This window comes from Scyliorhinus torazame, chromosome 15, assembly GCF_047496885.1.
Source record: "Scyliorhinus torazame isolate Kashiwa2021f chromosome 15, sScyTor2.1, whole genome shotgun sequence".
In the NCBI taxonomy this organism is placed as follows: Eukaryota; Metazoa; Chordata; class Chondrichthyes; order Carcharhiniformes; family Scyliorhinidae; genus Scyliorhinus; species Scyliorhinus torazame.
Genome location: NC_092721.1, coordinates 186,336,862 through 186,356,783, shown reverse-complemented (window position 1 = coordinate 186,356,783; position 19,922 = coordinate 186,336,862). Strand labels below are relative to the sequence as shown.

Genomic DNA, 19,922 nt, shown 5'->3' with positions numbered 1-19,922 from the left:
CGCGGGCAGGCCTGCGCCGTGGGGGCACTCTTTCCCTTCCGCCTTCGCCACGGTCTCCACCATGGCGAAGGCGGAAGAGACTCCCTCCACTGCGCATGTGTGGGAAGCTGTCAGCGACCGCTGACGCTCCCGCGCATGCGCCGCCCGGAGGTGTCATTTCCACACCAACTGGCGGGGCACCAAAGGCCTTTTCCACCAGCTGGCGGGGCGGAAATTCATCCGGCGCCGACCTAGCCCCTCAATGTTGGGGCTCGGCCCCCAAAGATGCGGAGCATTCCGCACCTTTGGGGCGGCGCGATGCCCGTCTGATTTGCGCCGTTTTGGGCGCCAGTCGGCGGACATCGCGCCGTTTCCGGAGAATTCCGCCCCTGGAGCGCCACATGGTTTCAAACTTACATGCAATCTCTCAGGCACCCAGCAACACCAACAGAGCACTTTATACCCAGGTTTGCACCTTGTAGCCCTGTCATTAACTTGGAGCCGATCTCTCTATGTTTTGCTTTACTGAACAAAATCCTTTTTCAAGATTCCTGGGCGGAATTCTCCCCCTCCCCTCCCCCCCACGCCGGGTGGGAGAATCACCGGGGCACCGCGCGAGTCCCACCATGCCACCCCGGCACCCGCACACGATTCTCCCACCCCCCCCCCCAAACCGGCGCAGCGAGAATCACGGCTGGCCGCTCGGAGAATCGGCGCTCGCCGTTTGTAACGGGCGAGTGGCGATTCTCCGGCCTGGATGGGCCGAGCGGCCTGCCCAATACGACAGGTTCCCACCGGCGCCGTCCACACCCGGTCGCTGCCGGCGGGAACAGCGCGGGAACTCTGGGGGGGGTGGCCGGTGGGGGGGGGGGGGGGGGGGGAGTTCCCGCACAGGAGGGGGAACTCAAAAGGGGTCTGGCCCGCGATCGGTGCCCTCCGATCGGCGGGCCGGCCTCTCTGAAGGAGGACCTCCTTTCCTCCGCTGCCCCGCAAGATCCATCTGACATCTTCTTGCAGGGCGCTGCGGGGAGGACGGCAACCGCACATACGCGGGTTGGCGCCGGTCAACCTGCGCATGCGCGGATGACGTAATCTACGCGGCGCCGGCCGCGTCATTTACGCGGCGCCACTTTTACGCGGCAGCAAGGCCCGGCGCGTGTAAATGACGCGGCGCCGCTCCTAGCCTCCCGGGGACGGGAGAATAGGGGGCTGGGGGGGGCGCCTCCGACGCCACTCCGGCTTTCACTCCGGCGCCGGGACTTAGTCTCTTGATGGGAGAATTCTTCGTCCCTTTGAATTGCCAGTCTTCTTTGACTTTCCTCTGTCCCCTTTCCTGGTTTCTCGGGTTACTTACTTAGATTCTGGGACTAAAAAAATTGAAGAGGTTAAGCAAACCCTCACATGCTGCCACAATGCAAAGGCTGCAAAAGTGCTATTTCCCCAAAATAGGATGCTGCCATCAGTCAAAAAAGACATTCTGCCTACCATACAACTGTTCCTTCAATTATTCTGTTTTTTATATAAAGTTAGAGTACCCAATTCTTTTTTTTTCAATTAAGGGGCAATTTAGCGTGGCCAATTCACATCATTTTGGGTTGTGGGGATGAGACCCACGCAGACACGGGGAGAATGAGCAAACTCCACATAGGCAGTGACCCAGGGCCGGGATTGAACCCGGGTCCTCAGCGCGGTGAAGCAGCAGCGCTAACCACTGCACCACCTTGCCCCCCTTCCTTCAGTTATTCATAATAGGCAGAGTACAATTGTATTTAACCAGCCTGCACTATCATAACCCAACAGAAGAAACGAAAGGCAGTGTTGCCGCAAATGCACAGGGTATTAGTGAGGCCGCACCTGCTGTACTGTGTACAGTTTTGGTCCCCGTATTTGAGGAGGGATGTAATTTCATGAGAGGTAGCTCAGAGAAGGTTCACTAGATCTATTCCAAAGATGGGGGGTTCATCTTATGAAGAGAGATTGAGCAGTTTAGGCCTTTACTCTCTCGAGTTTAGAAGAATGAGGGGAGATCCAATTGAGGTAAAAATGATAAAAGGTATAGACTAAGTAGATGTAGAGAGGGTGCATCCTCTTGTGGGGCAATCTCAGGTGAGAGGTCATAGATTTTGGATAAGGAGTAGCAGATTTAAAACAGCGGTGAGGAGACATTACTTCTCTCAAAGATTTGTGAATCTGTGGAGTTCACTACCCGAGTGCAGTGAATGTTGAGACATTGAGTAAATTTAAGGTGGAGATAAGACAGATTTTTAATTAGTAATGGGTTGGAGGGATATGGAGAACGGGCAGGAAAGTGGAGTTGAGGCCGAGAGGAGATCAATCATGATCGTATTGAATGGCGGAGCGGCCTCGAGGGGCTGAATTATCTACTCCTGCTCCTAGTTCTTTTGTTCTTATGTTAAATGTTCTTCAGTAATTGGGTGTAATTTACTGAATAATCCTGGGCGGGATTCTCCGACCTCCCGCTGGGTCGGAGAATCCCCTGGGGGCGGCGTGGATCCCGCCCCGCCGCTCCGACTCCGGCTGCCGTATTCCCCGGCGCCGGTTTCCGGGCGGGGATCACGCCGCGCCGGTCGGGGGCCGTTGGCAACGAACCCTCGGCAATTCTCCGGGCCCAGATGGGCCGAGCGGCTGTCAGTCTCTGGCCAGTCCCCGCCGGCGTGGATTGGAAATGGACCTACACGGCGCACGGCGGGACCTGGCAGGTAAATTGGCTGGTGCGGTCCTCGGGGGGGGGGGGGGGGGGGGGGCGCAGGGGGTACCCGACCCCGGGGGGGGGGGGGGCCCACGGTGGCCTGGCCCGCAATCAGGGCCCACCGACCTGCGGGTAGGCCTGTGCCTTGGGGGCACTTCTTCCTTCCGCACCAGCCCCTGCAGGGCTCCGCCATGGCCGGCGCAGAGAAGACACCCCCCTGCGCACGCGCCAGAATACGCCAGCCGGTCTGCGCATGTTCTAACTCGCGCAGTCCCTGCGGCTCCGGCTGGCGCGGCACCAACCCCTGTGGCACCGGCCTACCCCCGGAAGTGTGGAGAATTCCGCAGCTTCCGGTCGGCCCGACGCCAGAGTGGTTCACGCCATTTGTTACACCGGCTTCGGGCCTTCGCGCGGATTCGAGAGAATCCCGCCTCCTGAGTCTGTTAGTAGGTACACTGACAACCAGTTTAAATAATAAAAACAGAAAATGCCGAAAAACGCAGCAGGCTTGGTTGCATCTGTGGAGGAAAGAAATATAGTTAATGCTTCGAGTCCATGTGGCTCTTCTTCAGAGCTGGAGAGGGTGAAATGTGATGGATTATATACTGTAGAAGAGGGGTGGAGTAGGTGGAGCAAAGTGACAGTCTGGGTAGATGTGAGCTATGAGAGATTAGGAAAAAAATGTTCAGAGCGCAAGGCAAAGGAAGTGTTAATGACAGTATTGAGGACTAAAGGGGGTGCTGATAGTAGTATAAAGATAAGATAGGAGAATGTGTTTGAGGCAGAACAAAGTTCAGCATTCTGTGAAAACAAATGGTAAGAACAAGTGACAGATGGCCCTGAGATGCTGGGTTTGTGACATTGGTTAAAATGCAAAATACCTGAAACTTGTCTTCAACGCCCTATTTTGATTTTAACAGAGATGATTGGAGAGATGGGAAATCAACCCGTTCACGGGAAGAGAGTTGGTCATTCAAATATTATAATGAGGCTGCGGGCCTTATTGTTATTAGTCCTATTTTTAATCAGGAGTGGCTGAATTTTTCCAGGAAACCTGGAAAATTAAAGAAGGCAGAAGCTGCTGAATCAACTAAATGGGCAGCACAATGGCACAGTGGTTAGCACTGCTGCCTCACAGCATTAGGGACCCGGGTTCAATTCCGGCCTTGGGGGGCTGTCTGTGTGGAGTTTGCACTTTCTCCCCGTGTCTGCGTGGGTTTCCTGCGGGTGCTCTGGTTTCCTCCAAAGCTGTGCAGTTTAGGTGGATTGGCCATGCTAAATTGCCCCTTAGTGTCCAAAGATGTGCAGGTTAAGTGGGGTTACGGGGTTAGGGTGGTGGATGTTTGGTGCTCTTTCAGAGGGTTGGTGCAAACTCGATGGGCCAAATGGCCTCCTTCTGCACTGTAGCAATACTATGGTTTCTTTACAGAAGGGCTTGGTGGACGTGCTTCCTCCAGGCTAAACAAGCTATCAGGGAACACCCACACCATTGTGATTGGTCTGATTCCACCTGCCTTGACCATAAATCAATGCACCCAACCACCTCTTCCTCCTACCCGACCACCATCAATCCACCCTTGATACCATTTTCTAACCCCAACACTGTCAGACCCCCGCCCATCAACTGCTCCCCAACTGACCACCAAGCGGGCTCCCCCTGCCAGGCAATAAAGACCACCCAGTCCACAATGAGACCCTCCCCCTTGACTCTACATGCCCACCATCCTAAGCATTTGCACTCCCCCAGCCGAGCCCCTGCACTCCAAATCACTCTCCAGACCACCCACAATAAGGGCACCCCCGTGATCTCTCTCACCTACCTGTTCTCCTAGGCCTTGTGAAGTCAGCTTTCTGCCTGTAAAACAGCTTCCTCTGGAGGGAATCCCCATTTAAAGGAGCCCTGCAGTTAAATCCTGCAGGTAATTTGGGAAATCCATTTTTCCAAGTTGACTTTATTTCTCCCTCCACAGATGCTGCCAGGCCTGCTGAGTTCCTCCAGCATTATCAATTAGCCCATCAGCCGCCAACTGGGCCTTCGCATTTTCCGGGATGCAGAACATTTAAAGCAACAAAACATTGTCTAAAAAAAAAAAAATCATCTAATAAAAAGAAAGTAACATTTAAGCAGACAAACGTATTTCATTCCAAGATAATCCTTTCACAATCCAATGGCAGGAGCCTCCTCCGTTGCACTCTTGTTCCGGTCAAATACCCAGAATTTCCAAGTACTCATCCTGTAAATCTACAGAAAAAGAAAATATTAGAATTGCACATTGGGATGATTTGAAGAATTAAATATAAATGTTTTTTTCACAGTGTGGGTGGGGAGAAAGTACTTTCACTGGCAGGTAGGTTCGTAGCCAGAGGACACAGATTTAAGACATTAAATTGGCAAATTAATCAGAGGCGAGATGAGGTGGGGGGGTTTTGAAGCAGAAAGTTGTTCCGATCCGGAATGCGCAGCCTAAGGCTGGTGGAAGAATGTTATTTTCAACAGGAAACTGGATAAATATGTGGAAGGGAAAAACGTGCAGGACTAAGGGGAAAGAGCAAAGGTGAGACTAATTGATGAGTTCCTTCAAAGAGCCAGCACGACGGGCCGAATGGCTTTTTTGTGCGATAAGATTCTACAGTTCGATGGGGAAATAAAACTCGTTGAAGATGCGATGGGGCCTCCACCTTTCATTACTTCTTGTGAAATTGTAACCCATTCATTTCAATATGTTGCTTGAAATAGTAAACAGAGGAGATTTTCCTGATATCTTTACCATGCCACGATGGTCTATAGAGGTAGTGTGGTTGCAAAGACAAGAAGACCTTAAAGGAGCAATGATGCATATGTGTCACATAATGATCAGTTGGTGAAAATATTTCCGTTTTATTGCTTCCATAACTTCCTCGTTTTATTTTATTTCGGACTGTATGCTAGGCAGTGGACAAATTGAAATCCGTCAGGTTTTCTTTAAGGATGTGAAGCTCCCTCCGCCAGTTTAACAACACCCATGAGGTGGAGGTGGAAATGATCCTCGATGTCTTCGGTTGGAAATGTATCTCCTGTGTGCAGTATATTTAAATGTGGGCCTGGATTTTTGAGATGTTGGGGTCTCGCTTCCCATCATCTGAAGAGTCAGCGAGGAGCACATCCGGGTGACTCTGAGTGCCCCGCAACAATTTAGTCATAGAGAGTGTCATAGAGGTTTACAGCATGGAAACAGGCCCTTCGGCCCAATTTGTCCATGCAGCCCAGTTTTTAACCACTATGTTAGTCCCAATTACCTGCATTTGGCCCATATCCCTCTATACCCATCTTTCCCATATAACTCTAAATGCTTTTTAAAAGACAAAATTGTACCCGCCTCTACTACTGCCTCTGGCAGCTTGTTCCAGACACTCACCACCCTCTGTGTGAAACAATTGCCCCTCTGGACCCTTTTGTATCTCTCCCCTCTCACCTTAAACCTATGGCCTCTAGTTTTAGACTCCCCTACCTTTGGGAAAAGATGTTGACTATCTACCTTATCTATGCCCCTCATTATTTTATAGACCTCTATAAGATCCCCGCTAAGTCTCCTATGTTCCAGGGAAGAAAAAGTCCCAGTCTATCCAGCCTCTCCTTATAACTGAAACCATCATGTTCCGGTAGCATCCTAGTAAATTTTTTCTGCACTCTTTCTAGTTTAATAATATCCTTTCTGTAGTAGGATGACCAGAACTGAACACAGTATTCCAAGTGTGGCCTTACTAATGTCTTGTACAACTTCAGCAAGACGTCCCAACTCCTGTATTCAATGTTCTGACCAATGAAACCAAGCATGCCGAATGCTTTCTTGACTATCTTGTCCACCTGTGACTCCGCTTTCAAGGAGCTATGAACTTGTACTCTTAGATCTCTTTGTTCTATAACTCTCCCCAACAACCTACCATTAACTGAGTAGGTCCTGCCCCGATTCGATCTGCCAAAATGCATCACCTCACATTTATCTAAATTAAACTCCATCTGCCATTCAATGGCCCACTGGCCCAATTGATCAAGATCCTGTTGCAAGCCTCGATAAATTTCTTCACTGTCCACTATGCCACCAATCTTGGTGTCATCCGCAAACTTACTAGCCATGCCTCCTAAATTCTCATCCAAATCATTATAAATAACAAATGACAGTGGACCAAGCACTGATCCCTGAGGCACACCCCTGGTCACAGGCCTCCAGTTTGAAAATAACCCTCTACAACTACCCTGTGTCTTGTCGTCAAGCCAATTTTGTATCCAATTGGCTACCTTACCCCGGATCCTGTGAGATTTATCCTTATGCAACAATCTACCAAGCAGTACCTTGTCAAAGGCCTTGTTAAAGTCCATGTAGACAACATCAACTGCACGGCCCTCATCTGCCTTCTTGGTTACAAATCAGCGTTAGGTGGCTGCAGGCGGGACTTCCGCCCCTCACTCAGGGAGAAGTCCTGCCTTGAAGAGCTGCTGAAGAATCTGATTGGCCAACAGTTTTCCAGTCCCTGCAGCAACAGCACTGCAGTGGACAGAAGAAGAAATGCAGGAGGACGTTTGAGACTGGAGACCCAGGTAAGTTCAAGGGGTCCCAGGGTGGGGAGAGGAAGGAAGGCCAGGGTGGGGTGGGGGGATGCAAAGGGGACAATCGAGGTCTCAGCAGGGAAGCCTTGGGGGGGCGGGGGGCAGGGGATAGGTAGGCTGGAGGCCACCAGACCTTAAGGGGGTGATATCCAACTTCAGAAAAGAGCTTCTGATGGAGGTGCCCCATCACCCCCTTCCCACCCAAAATCTAACTCAGTTAATTTTCTCCCCCCTCCCCTCCCCCTACCTCCCCCAGGTTCAATGCTCCTATCAGCCTAAAGATTGAGGCTTCGGTAAGGGCAGGCTTCCCAACTGAGACTTTGCTTCTCCAGCGTAAGATCACTGTGTGGTCGGGACAGGTGGGAAACCAAAGGCAAATTCATCCCATCAATTTCACACTCTCTCACACCTAAAAAACGGTATTGGGAGAGGTTAAAATTCTGGCCATGGAGTTCACGCATCACTTTCAGAATGAAAGTTATTGAACTGTGGGCTATGGTATAGGGAAACCCGCAAGGCTGTTGGGACCCCAGTAGAAGTCTATTTGTACGCACATCAATTACAAAACTCAGCCTTGTGAAGTGTCCTTTCTAACAGTCATTTGGTGGTGCAGAACTTGAGTATTGTTGAAAAAAGAGACATGCTGTCCAGACCTTCCGCCATGCGCTCATCAGGACAGTTGGCCAATTAATGGAAACAAAAATTTATACTGCATAAGAAGAGTGTGCTGACTGGTTGGCAAGGGTCTTTTCCCACTACAATTTTCCCCAGTAGTGCCTGGTCCTGGCGTCTTTTAGAGAAATCTTTGACGGTCAACCCAAGGACTTCACAAGCACCTCCCAAATCTCCACCGCCTAAACGGACAAGGGCAACAGCTGCATGGGAACACCCACCACCTCCAATGTTCCCTCCAAATCGCACACCATTCCGGGTTTGAAGATATATCACAGTTCCTTCATTATCGCTGGGTAAAATGACTGTAACCCCTGACTTAACGGCAGTGTGGAGGACTGCAGGGGTTGTGGAAGCCAGCTGACCACCACAGCCGGCTTCTCAAGGGCAGCCAGGTGTGGTCAATAAATGTCGGCCTTCCAATGATTTTTTTTTTTTTAAGAAGTATTAGCTAGTTTTCCTCTTTCTCCTTTTGTCTGACCTACTGCGCATTTTCTGTTTCTCTGCAAATAAAATTAATTGTTATCCCTTACCGAGGTGGTAAACTGTGGAAAACATGAAGAAAAAAATAGAGGGGGGCGGTGAGTAGGAGCAGGAATAATCACACAGATAACTGCTCTCTGAGCTGCTGGGAGTTCTCATACTGATGTAATTCATAATAACAAATGAAAATCAATATAATAGGAAAATATTGACAAATTAAATTGATCTGACTGACACAGACTGGTGCAGAGTGTAGGCATCCTAACAGATATAAATGAAATGTAATCAAATTGATTCTGTGCATGAAAACATGAAATTTGTAAGTTAACTGACAATTATGAAAAACAAGCCAAGCAAAAAAGCAAAGTGTCTTGATATATCAACTTAAATCAACACCTAATTGAATTTATTTTATTTATTTCTGAAGACCAGAGTTTGAATGTTAGTGTAATAAAGAGAGCTGAGTCTGTGTGCTAAATGAATTAGATAAGTTGATAAGAGAAATTGGTTTGAGAAATGAATTGAAGGATTTTTCTGGAAAAGCCCAGATCAATCAGTCTGTATCTGTTTCGCACAGGCTCCGGTGAATTCAGATTGACTTGTGATCTGAGAGCTTGGAGCTCCACACATCAGCCTATCGGTATATCATCACACGCAATATAGACACAATACAGACAAGTAAAAGCTCCACATCCAGGCCGAATAAAGCCGGGATGTGAAAGCAGCAGGATTTCACCAGGGGTTGCACTATTCCAGCTGATATATCTAATTGACCTTTTTGAGGTGTCTTGCCTCAATTGGTAGCTCCCTCCCTTCCAGGCGAGGAGGTAGCTCACTGTCTGTGCGGAGTTTGCACGTTCTCCCCGTGTCTTCGTGGGTTTCCTCCGAGTGCTCTGATTTCCTCCCACAGTCCAAAGATGTTCAGGTTAGGTGGATTGGCCCTTAGTGTCAAAAAAGTTAGGTGGGGTTACTAGGTTACGGGGATAGAGTGGAGGGGTGGGCTTAAGTAGGGTGCTCTTTCCGAGGGCTGGTGCAGACTCGATGGGCCAAATGGCCTCCTTCTGCACTGTAAATTCTATGATTCTATGAAAATAAGATCACTGGTCATTGAGTTCACTTCTGCTTGTGGGACATAATCCCATAAAGGATTGTCACTACACCACCCAACTGGAAAAAAGCAGTTTGGACAGTAGTCTATTTCCCTGTTTTTATTGGGTTTCCATTTTAAACTATACAAGATAATTTCGGACCAGTATTCTTAATTCCCAATTTTTACAGTCTTTTCCTGCTGGTCGGGTAAACAGTCACTGCACTCTGCAAAATAATCCTGACAAGACAAAGGTTCAAATTTTAAAAATATGTACAAGGTTATGACCAAGACAAATTGTTAAATGGTGCAAAGGGTTGCAGTGCAACAGGGCCCAAGGAGGCTATTGAGATATCCAGGAGAAGAAGGGATGTCAAACGGATTTATATATAGGGAAAATAATAAAGTTGAGAAATTAGTCATGAGGAAATGAATTTGAAGTCTGAGGGCAATAATGAGTTAACTGCACGGGGCGAGAACAGATTAAGAGAGATGAGAGGTGGAACGCAAGTAAGATGGGGATATGTCTTATCCAAAACTCTGCCATCCATATCTTAACTCGAACCAAACCCCATTCACTTTCCACCCCGCTGCTCAATGACTGACATTGGCGCCAGGTCAAGCAATGCTTCGATTTTGAAATTCACAGCCTTATCTTCAAATTCCTCCATAGCCTCACACCTCTTTATCACTGTGATCTCCTCTAGCCCTACAACGCTACGAGATATCTGCACTCCTCTAATTCTGGCCTCTTTGCCATCCCTGATTTTAATCGCTCCGTCATTGCTGGCCGTGCCTTCAGTTGCCCAGGTCCCAAGCTCTGGAATGCCCTCCTTACAGCGCCTGTCCCTCGATCTCACCTTCCTCCCTCAGGACACTCCTTGAAACCTACCTCTTTGAGCAAGTATTTGCTCACCTGAATCACCTCTTTATGTAGCGCGGTGCCATATTTTGTTTTTAATAATGCTCCTGGATTGGATTGGATTGGATTTGTTTATTGTCACGTGTACCGAGGTACACTGAAAAGTATTTTTCTGCGAGCAGCTCAACAGATCATTAAGTACATGAAAAGAAAAGGAAATAAAAGAAAATACATAATAGGACAACACAAGATACACAATGTAACAACATAACACCGGCATTGGGTGAAGCATACAGGGATATAGTGTTAATGAGGTCAGTCCATAAGAGGATCGTTTAGGAGTCTGGTGACAGTGGGGAAGAAGCTGTTTTTGAGTCTGTTCGTGCGTGTTCTCAGACTTTTGTATCTCCTGCCCGAAGGAAGAAGTTGGAAGAATGAGTAAGCCGGGTGGGAGGGGTCTTTGATTATGCTGCTCGCTTTCCCCAGGCAGCGGGAGGTGTAAATGGAGTCAATGGATGGGAGGCAGGTTTGTGTGATGGACTGGCTGTGTTCACGACTCTCTGAAGTTTCTTGCAGCCTTGGGCCGAGCAGTTGCCATACCAGGCTGTGATTCAGCCCGATAGGATGCTTCCTATGGTGCATCTGTAAAAGTTGGTAAGAGTCAATATGGACATGCCGAATTTCCTCAGTTTCCTGAGGATATATAAGCGTTGTTGTGCTTTCTGTGAAGTCCCTTCGACATTTATGACATTAAAGGCGCAGTATAGATCTATAAATCGCTGCTGCTGTTGCAATTAAAGAAGATCAGCACATTCAGTATAAATGGCGTTTGGCTGTTCCGAAATATTTTGATGGCTGACAGCTCAAAGGTTTGCTCGTTCTACAGACAGGGGCATAAATAAAACTGACTCAGCTCCTCCAACGAAACCTTCAGCCCTCATCCCAAGTGAAACCTACTTCAGCAGCCAAGTGTATTGTTTATTCATGCCTTTCTTCTGAAAGATTTATAAACATGATACTGGAACTGCGAGGTTACAGCAGGGGAAATAGACTGAATTGGCTGAAGCTCTCGGGTTCGACTGAACAGGCTGGGGGGCTCATTCCTCCGGAAAAGGGAATTCTGAGGCAAGGCCGGATTTTTAAGGTTATCAATCTGTTTGATAGGGTAACCGTAGAGAAGGTGTGAGAGTGTCCAAAACTGGAGGTTATAAGTATACGTTTATCACCAGTAAATTCAATAATAGGAGCAATATCTTTACCCAGAGAATGATTAGAGTCAGATGGCCGAGTGGTTGAAGGCACTGTGTTCAGCTCACAGTCTCCTCTGGAGGCATGTGTTCGAATCTCACTCCTGACGTTGATTTTGGGCGGCATGGTCGCACAGTTGCTTCACAGCGCCAGGGTCCCAGTTGCGATTCCCGGCTTGGGTCACTGTCTCCCCCTGTCTGCGTCGATTTCCTCCCACAAGTCCTGAAAGACGTGCTGTTAGGTGAATTGGGCATTCTGAATTCTCCCTCTGTGTACCCGAACAGGCGCCGGAGTGTGGCGACTTGGGGATTTTCACAGTAACTTCATTGCAATGTTAATGTAAGCCTACTTGTGACACTAATAAAGATTATTATTAATAAAGAGTCAGGAACGTGCTGCCACACGGAGTAGTTTAGGCACATAGCATAAATTTAAGGGAAAGCTAGGTAAGTACAGGAGGAAGAAAGGAACAGGGTTAGATGATGTAGGATGAAGGGAGGCTTGTTCGGACGATAAACACCAGCATAGCCCAGTTGAGCCGACTGATCTGTCACTGTGCTGCAAATGCAATTTTACTTCTGCTGACACCATTTGGAGCAAAATATGGGCGTCACTGGCTCGGTCTACATTTATTGTCCATCCCTAATTGCCCTTGAGAAGGTGGTGGTGAACTGCCTTCATGAACCACTTGAACCATGTGGTACAGGTACACCCACAGTGCTGTTATTGAACGAGTTCCAAGGTTTTGATTCAACGACAGTGAAGGAACTGCTTAAGTATTTCCAAGTCAGGGTGGCGAGTGGTTTGGAGGGTAACCTGGTGTTCCCATGAGTCTGCTGCCCTTGTCCTTCAAGGTGGTAGAAGTTGTGGGTTTGCAAAGCATTGCAAGAAAACAGCCTTCTTCTATACTGTAGGGGTTTTATGGATTCAATGGACTGCAACAGCAAGGGACCCAGCACCGGTCCCTGTGGTACACCTCTAGACACAGGCTTCTAGTCACAAATACAAGCTTCGACCATCACACTCTGCCTCCTTCCACTAAGCCAATTTTGGATCCAATTTGCCAAATTGCCCTGGATCCCATTTGCCGTTTCCTTCTTGAATAGTCTCCCATGCGAGATCTTGGCAAAAGCTTTACCGAAGTCCATTTAGACTATATCACCTGCACTGCCCTCACCTACACCTCGTTACCTCTTTGACGAATTTGAGGAGTTCCATGATTTTGAACCAGTGACAGTGTACCAGAGGATTTGGGATTCATGTCTATAGATTCTTGAAGGCAGCAGGGCAGGTAAATAAGGTGGTTAAAAAAACATATGGGAAACTTAGCCAAGGCGTAGAATATAAGAGCAGGGAGATTATGATGGAGCTGTGTAAAACGTTGGTTAGGAACAGTTGGATTACGGTGTAAAGTTCTGGTTGCCACACAATAGAATTACTACAGTGCAAAAGGAGGCCACCCGGCCCATCGAGGTTGCACCTACCCTCCAAAAGAGCACCCCACCCAGGCCCACCTCCCACCCCCACCCCACCCTCGCAACCCCATAACCCCACCTAACCTGCACATCTTTGGACTGTGGAACGAAACCAGAGCACCCGGAGGAAACCTGTGCAGATACAGGGAGAAAGTGCAAACTCCACACAGACAGTGACCCAAGGCTGGAATCAAACCCAGATCCCTGGCACTGTGAGGCCGCAGTGCTACTCACTGTGCCACCCTATAGGAAGCATATGATTGCACTAGAAATGGTGCAGAGGTGATTCACCAGGACTGGAGTGTTTCAGCTATGAAGAGAGGCTGGATAGGCTGGGTTGCTTTCCTTAGAGCAGTGAAGGCTGAGGCGGGACCGGATTGAGGGTACAGGGACATAGATAGGGTAAATAGCAAGGAACCTTTACCCCTATTAGAGGGGTCAATAACCAGGGAGCATAGTTTTAAGGTAAGGGGCAGGAGATTGAGAGGGAATTTGAGGAGACACTTTCTCACCCAGAGGAGGGTATCTGGAACATCACTGCCTGAAAGGGTGGTCGAGGCAGGAACCCTCACATCATTGAAGCATTTAGTTGAGCACTTGAAACGCCATTGCATACAAGGTGACAGGCCAAGTGCTGGGAAATGGGACTCAAATAGATAGGTGCTTGATGGCCAACACCGACACGATGGGCTGTAAAGTTCCATGACTCTAACAGCACAGTGGGTGTACCTACATCCACAAGGACTGCAGTGATTCAAGAAGGCAGCTCACCATCACCTTCTCAGGGGCAATGAGACATGAGAAATACACGCTGGCTGAGCCCGCGCCACTCACAGCCCACGAAAGAATGAGCGGAATCATCATAAAGGAATCATCACAGTAGCCTCAGCAAGGAACGTGCTAACCTCACGGAGCATAATGGCACACATTGAGACAAAGTAGAAGCGTATGGGAGGGCATCACCTACCGTCGGGCAGTACTGCCAGTCTCACGGAGGGTAACATGACTCACCTAGAGACATTATTCATCAGAGAAAATAAGTGTTTACAGTGAATTTTAACAATCTTTCAAATACGGTTTCAGTGCACATGAGGGCTATGAGCTGGGGGTTAAAGGTGACAGTCAAGGTTGCCATTTGAATTTGCGTCTGTTGCACTTTCATTTCCGATGGTAAACGCTTCCTATCTGTAGGTGGCCCAGTTTCCAAGCCTTTTAAAAAATATCATACACGGGAGGTTTAGTGTTGCCATGTTCCCCATTTCACATTGAGAAAGAAAATTCAGAACGGCCTATGATTCATGTTAAAAACAAACCTCTTCCCGAAGAGGTTGAAGGTGCGAATGTGGTGCGCGATTGGCCTGAGTGTGCTCTCCTGTCGATTCCTGCAGGGATCTGCAACCCCCAAGTCACACACCGTCCTGACTTGGACATGTTTGCTCATTCCTTCATCATCGCTGGGTGAGAAACCCTCGCACTCTCAACCTAACGGTACTGCGGAAATACCTTCCCCACCCAGACAGCAGCAGCTCCTTCTCAAGGTCAACTCCTTTTTGGTAACAAATACCGGCCCTCGCGAGTGGTATTCACATTGTAAGAATAAATTTAAAATAACCCTCTTCAAACAGTGCTCTGGGATGTTTTACAAGCTGCCTAAACTGGCAGGCTGGGCCTTTATTTAATCTCTTGTTTAAAAGATGACACCTCCTACAGTGCAGCGGTACAGAAGTGTATTCATATGAAACGTCACCTTGTAGATTATGTGCTCAGGTTCTGCAATTGAGCTTTAACCCACAACTTTCAGATTCAGCAATGATTGTCATACATCCAGCACACTAATGATGCCTTCAGCAAGTTCCTTAAACCTGATGATGCTGGGACAGTTTCCATTCAGTCATACATTCACTGACTGGGATAGTAAAGGAAAGTGTCTAATCAACCGGACAGAAGGGGGAAAAGTACCATCTTTATTTCTACTTTTGTATTTTCAACGATTGTTTTTACAAACTTGCCACAATTTCATTTAGTAACGTATTTATTAGTCAAGCTAACCTTTGTGTACTTTTCCAGATGGACTATAAATATAAATGAGGGGCATGGACAGAGTGGAGAGGGAGCAGCTGTTTCCCTTAGTTGTAGGGTCAGTCACGAGGGGACGCAAGTTCAAGGTGAGAGGCAGGAGGTTTAAGGGGATGTGAGGAAAAACCTTTTACCCAGAGGGTGATGACGGTCTGGAGCGCACTGCTTGGGTGTGTGGTAGAGGCGGGTTGCCGCACATCCTTTAAAAAGTACCTGAATAAGCACTTGGCACGTCATAATGTTCAAGGTTATGGGCCAAATGCTGGCAAATGGGATTAGAACAAAGAACAAAGAAAAGTACAGCACAGGAACAGGCCCTTCGGCCCTCCAAGCCCGTGCCGACCATGCTGCCCGACTAAACTACAATCTTCTACACTTCCTGGGTCCGTATCCCTCTATTCCCACCCTATTCATGTATTTGTCAAGATACCCCTTAAATGTCACTATCGTCCCTGCTTCCACCACCTCCTCCGGCAGCGGGTTCTAGGCACCCACTACCCTCTGTGTAAAAAACTTGCCTCGTACATCTCCTCTAAACCTAGCCCCTCGCACCTTAAACCTATGCCCCCCAGTAATTGACCCCTCTACCCTGGGAATAAGTCTCTGACTATCCACTCTGTCTATGCCCCTCATAATTTTGTAGATCTCTATCAGGTCGCCCCTCAACCTCCTTCGTTCCAGTGAGAACAAACCGAGTTTATTCAACCGCTCCTTATAGCTAATGCCCTCCATACCAGGCAACATCATGGTAAATCTCTTCTGCACCCTCTCTAAAGCCTCCACATTCTTCTGGTAGTGTGGCGACCAGAATTGAACATTAGGTAGGCAGGTAAGGTGTTTTTTTCAAGTGTCGGTACAGACTCGATGGACCGAAGGGTCTCTTCTGTACTGTGTCATTCTGTGATTCTGTGAAATGGCTATGTAGTAAGGAGGATTAATTCTTACCAATTTCTCAGATACTCTATTCATTCTAAGAGTTCTGTTAAACTGGAAAATACTTAAAATATCACTCACAATACTGACGTTCATTCCACCCAGAGTGTGTAACAGCATCTAACTGTACCTCGAAGCTTTGGAAACACTTTGGTGATTGATGCACGATCAATTAAACTCAAAGACGAGGTTGTAACATAACTGAAGGCTTTAATAGACTAGATCTGTTCCCCAGCAGCTTCGGTACAGAATGAGGGCTGCTGGGACAGCATCGGTTCTTATACCCTGCCTGTCAGGGCGGAGCTACATATCAAAGAGCCAATGGTAAACTCCTAGGTTTACCCAAGGTCTACAGTGTCTCGGGTACTGCAAGACCTGATAATACCACAGTAGTGTTATTTAATGCTTGGAGTGAAACAAGACGTAGGCATGTGCCAGAAATAGGTTAGCAACATCCACCACAATGTTATCAATCTCATCGGTCGGGCCTTACTCAACATTGGGAGACAAGGTTGGGATTCCATTCAATTTATTTTGTCTTCCCTGCTCCACCACTGGATACCTTGCTCCCATGCTCTGAAGCTCCCTCCCCAGACCCCTTGCCCTTTCTACATGCATTTCCCCCTGCATTTAAATCCATCCGCAAAACCTACGTTGGCTATTTCTTTTCCTGCTCAGATCTGACGCCTATTGGTGAAGCACCTTGGGACAAAATCAATATGGCACTGCAGACTTTACCAGCTTTTATCAGCCTTCATGTTGCTTCTCATTTTCACATTTGCAGTGACTGAGCGGTTTTAATGCTTGAAAATGAGAGGTTTTCCATTGTAGGCATCAAATGTTGTTCTTCTCCATGTGCTTACTGAGTGGATCAACACTAAGGCACCAACCTCCATACAGGACTGTTTAACACAACAATACGTTTATTCCTTTGTTAAGGACTTGAGTAGTTGGTGGCAGTGGGCTGGATTCTCCCCCACCTGCCTTCAGTAGTGGAGTACCCGATGTACTCGGCCAGTCGGGGGCGGAGCATCAGGGGGCGGGTGTCAGGCAATGGCCTGAGGCCGTCGAGATTTGGAGGGGGCGCTGCATTGCAAAAGTGGCGCTGCCCCGATTCTTTTGGGAAATGTGGCCGCAATTCTCTGGCCCGGCGCCAGAGTGCCGGCGCCAAAACGGGAGTACTTTACTCCGGCGCCGGCATCGGTTCTGAGACCCGATTCTCAGGTCCTGGGGGGGCCAGCATGGCACTGGAGCGGCCCATGCCACTGCAGCTACCGGTCCTGGTGTCAACCCGGCGGCGCGGGGTCCGCGCATGTGCAGTTGGGCCGGCGGCAACTAGCGCATGCGCAGTGGCCTTCTTCCCCGCGCCGGCCCCAACGCCAAATGGCGCAGGGATCCAGGAGCCGCATGGAGGAAAGGAGACCCCCGGACAGAGAGGCCGGCCCGCCAATCGGTGGGCCCCGATCACGGACCAGGCCTCTACCGAGGCCCTCCCCGGGGTTGAACCTCCCCCCCCCCACAGACCGCCCCCGGACCCTTCAACCCCGAGGTCCCGCTGACCTAAAGCATGTTAGAACTCCGCTGGCGGGACATGGATTTTTTCGGGCGGCCGCTCAGCCCATCCGGGCCGGAGAATCGATGCGCCGCCGTAGGATCACCACTACGGCTGTTTGCGACAATTCTCCGTGTGGCCCGGCACCATGTGCGCCCGACCGTTTTTTCACGGGCGGGAGAATGGCGTCCCGGCGTCGTGGCGCAATTCGCGTGGCCCCCCCGCCAATTCTCCGGCCGGCGGGGTCGAAGAATCGCGCCCATGATTCTCCGGCTGTTCACTGAACACGGGCGAAAATCTCCGGTATCGGCGCGATGTCCGCCGACCGGCCCCCAAAACGGCGCAAATCAGTCGGACATCGCGCCGCCCCAAAGGTGCGGAATCCTCCGTATCTTGGGGGGCCGAGCCCCAACCTTAAGGGGCTAGGCCCGCGCCGGACAAATTTCTGCCCCGCCAGCTGGTGGAAAAGGCCTTTGGTGCCCCGCCAGCTGGCGCGGAAATGACATCTCCAGGCGGCGCATGCGCGGGAGCGGTAGCGGTCGCTCAAGGCATCCCCGCTCATGCGCTGTGGAGGGAGTCTCTTCCGCCTCCACCATGGTGGAGACCGTGGCGAAGGCGGAAGGAAAAGAGTGCCCCACAGCACAGGCCCGCCTGCGGATCGGTGGGCCCCAATCGCGGGCCAGGCCACCGTGGGGTCACCCCCCGGGGCCAGATCGCCCCGCGCCCCCCCCAGGACCCCGGAGCCCGCCCGCGCCGCCTTGTCCCGCCAGTAAGGTAGGTGGTTTAATCTACGCCGGCGGGACAGGCATTCAAACAGCGGGACTTCGGCCCATCCGGGCCGGAGAATCGCGGGGGGGGGGGGGGCCAAACGGCGCGGCGCGATTCCCGCCCCCGCCAAATATCCGGTGCCGGAGAATTCGGCAACCGGCGGGGGCGGGATTCACGCCAGCCCCCGGCGATTCTCTGACCCGGCGGGGGTTCGGAGAATCTCGCTCCACAATTGCGTCGGTGAACGGAGAATCCAGGTCCATATTCTCCAGGCCTTCATGATTCTCTGATCATCTGGGCTGGGAATTACGTGGGTGAGAATTGGTGCAGGTCTTGACAAGTGTGGACCAGACACGGTAAACCCCCTGATGTGCCAATGGGGTAACATTTTAAGGGACTTATCCCAAAGTCCATCCAAGGGCCAACTGCATCCCCACAATTGAAGGGCTGCCCACCCCACCCGCACCAAATGCCCCTAATTAAAGAGCCCCCCCGAGACCCCCTAATTAGATAGACCCTCCCAGAGACCCCCTAATAATGGAGACCCCCCTACCAGATGCTCCTCAGATGAGAGACCTTTGTCTAGAAGCCCAGCAGCAGAAGACCCCTGTCTGGAAGCCCCTCAAAAAGAGAGACCCCTGTCTGGAAACTAGAGAGCAGTCCAGCCAAAGGCAGTGAAAAAAAAATCACTGCTTTAGAAATGCACCCATTGGCTCAGATAGAGTAAGCAACACCTGTCAATTCCTGGAAAGAGCAAACCAGTCAGCTGGGTTTAATCCCCCTCAGATCTTTGACCTGCAAGCCATTCATTCATTTCTCAGCAATGTTTAGAAACATCAAGCTTTGATTGACAGCTCCTGGACCACATTAAAGAGAGTTAAGTGCTTTTCATTCATTTCCCTTCATGCTTGAGTGACTTTGAAGTAGTCAGCAGTGAAGCTAACAGAAAGCACTTAATTCTCTTTGATGTGGTCAAGGAGCTCTCCCTCAGGATGATCGCAGCTCTTTTTACAGGGAATCAAATGCCAGTGACAATAGAAATCACTGCAGCATTGAACATCAACGCCAAGGATTCCTCTCATTCTTCTAAACTCGAGAGAGTAGTGACCTCAACCGTTCAATCTGTCTTCAGAAAACTAACCCTTCATCTCCGGAATCAATCCAGTGAACCTCCTCTGAACTGCCTCCAATACAATTACATCCCTCCTCAAATAAAGTGGCCAAAACACCAGGTGCAGTCTCACCAATGTCTTGTACAGTTTCAGCAACACTTCCCTACATTTATAGTCTATAAAGGGCAAAATTCAATCTGACTTCCTTATTATTATCAGTACCAGAGACTTCAGTACAGATCCAGAGAGCCAGATCGCAAGATCAGTGGCTTCAATGTCATTGCGGGTTACCCACAGGTGAAGGGGGTAACTGACTGATCAAGTGGTGATCAGCTCCGCAGAAAGCTTCATAAACATGAAAAGGTTCCACCGTGTGCAAC

The 19,922-nt window shown here is 49.5% G+C and overlaps 1 protein-coding gene across 1 annotated transcript in view; it reads right to left on the bottom strand.

The window, feature by feature from the left end:
• Positions 1-2,774: 2,774 nt before the first annotated feature.
• Positions 2,775-19,922, bottom strand: part of LOC140392066 (SH2 domain-containing protein 1A-like) — a 122,648-nt gene continuing 105,500 nt past the window's right edge. The window contains exon 4 of the mRNA XM_072477289.1: positions 2,775-4,931. Coding sequence (XP_072333390.1) covers positions 4,894-4,931 — 38 coding nt within the window. The 3' untranslated portion in view covers positions 2,775-4,893. The remainder of the gene's footprint in view (positions 4,932-19,922) is intronic.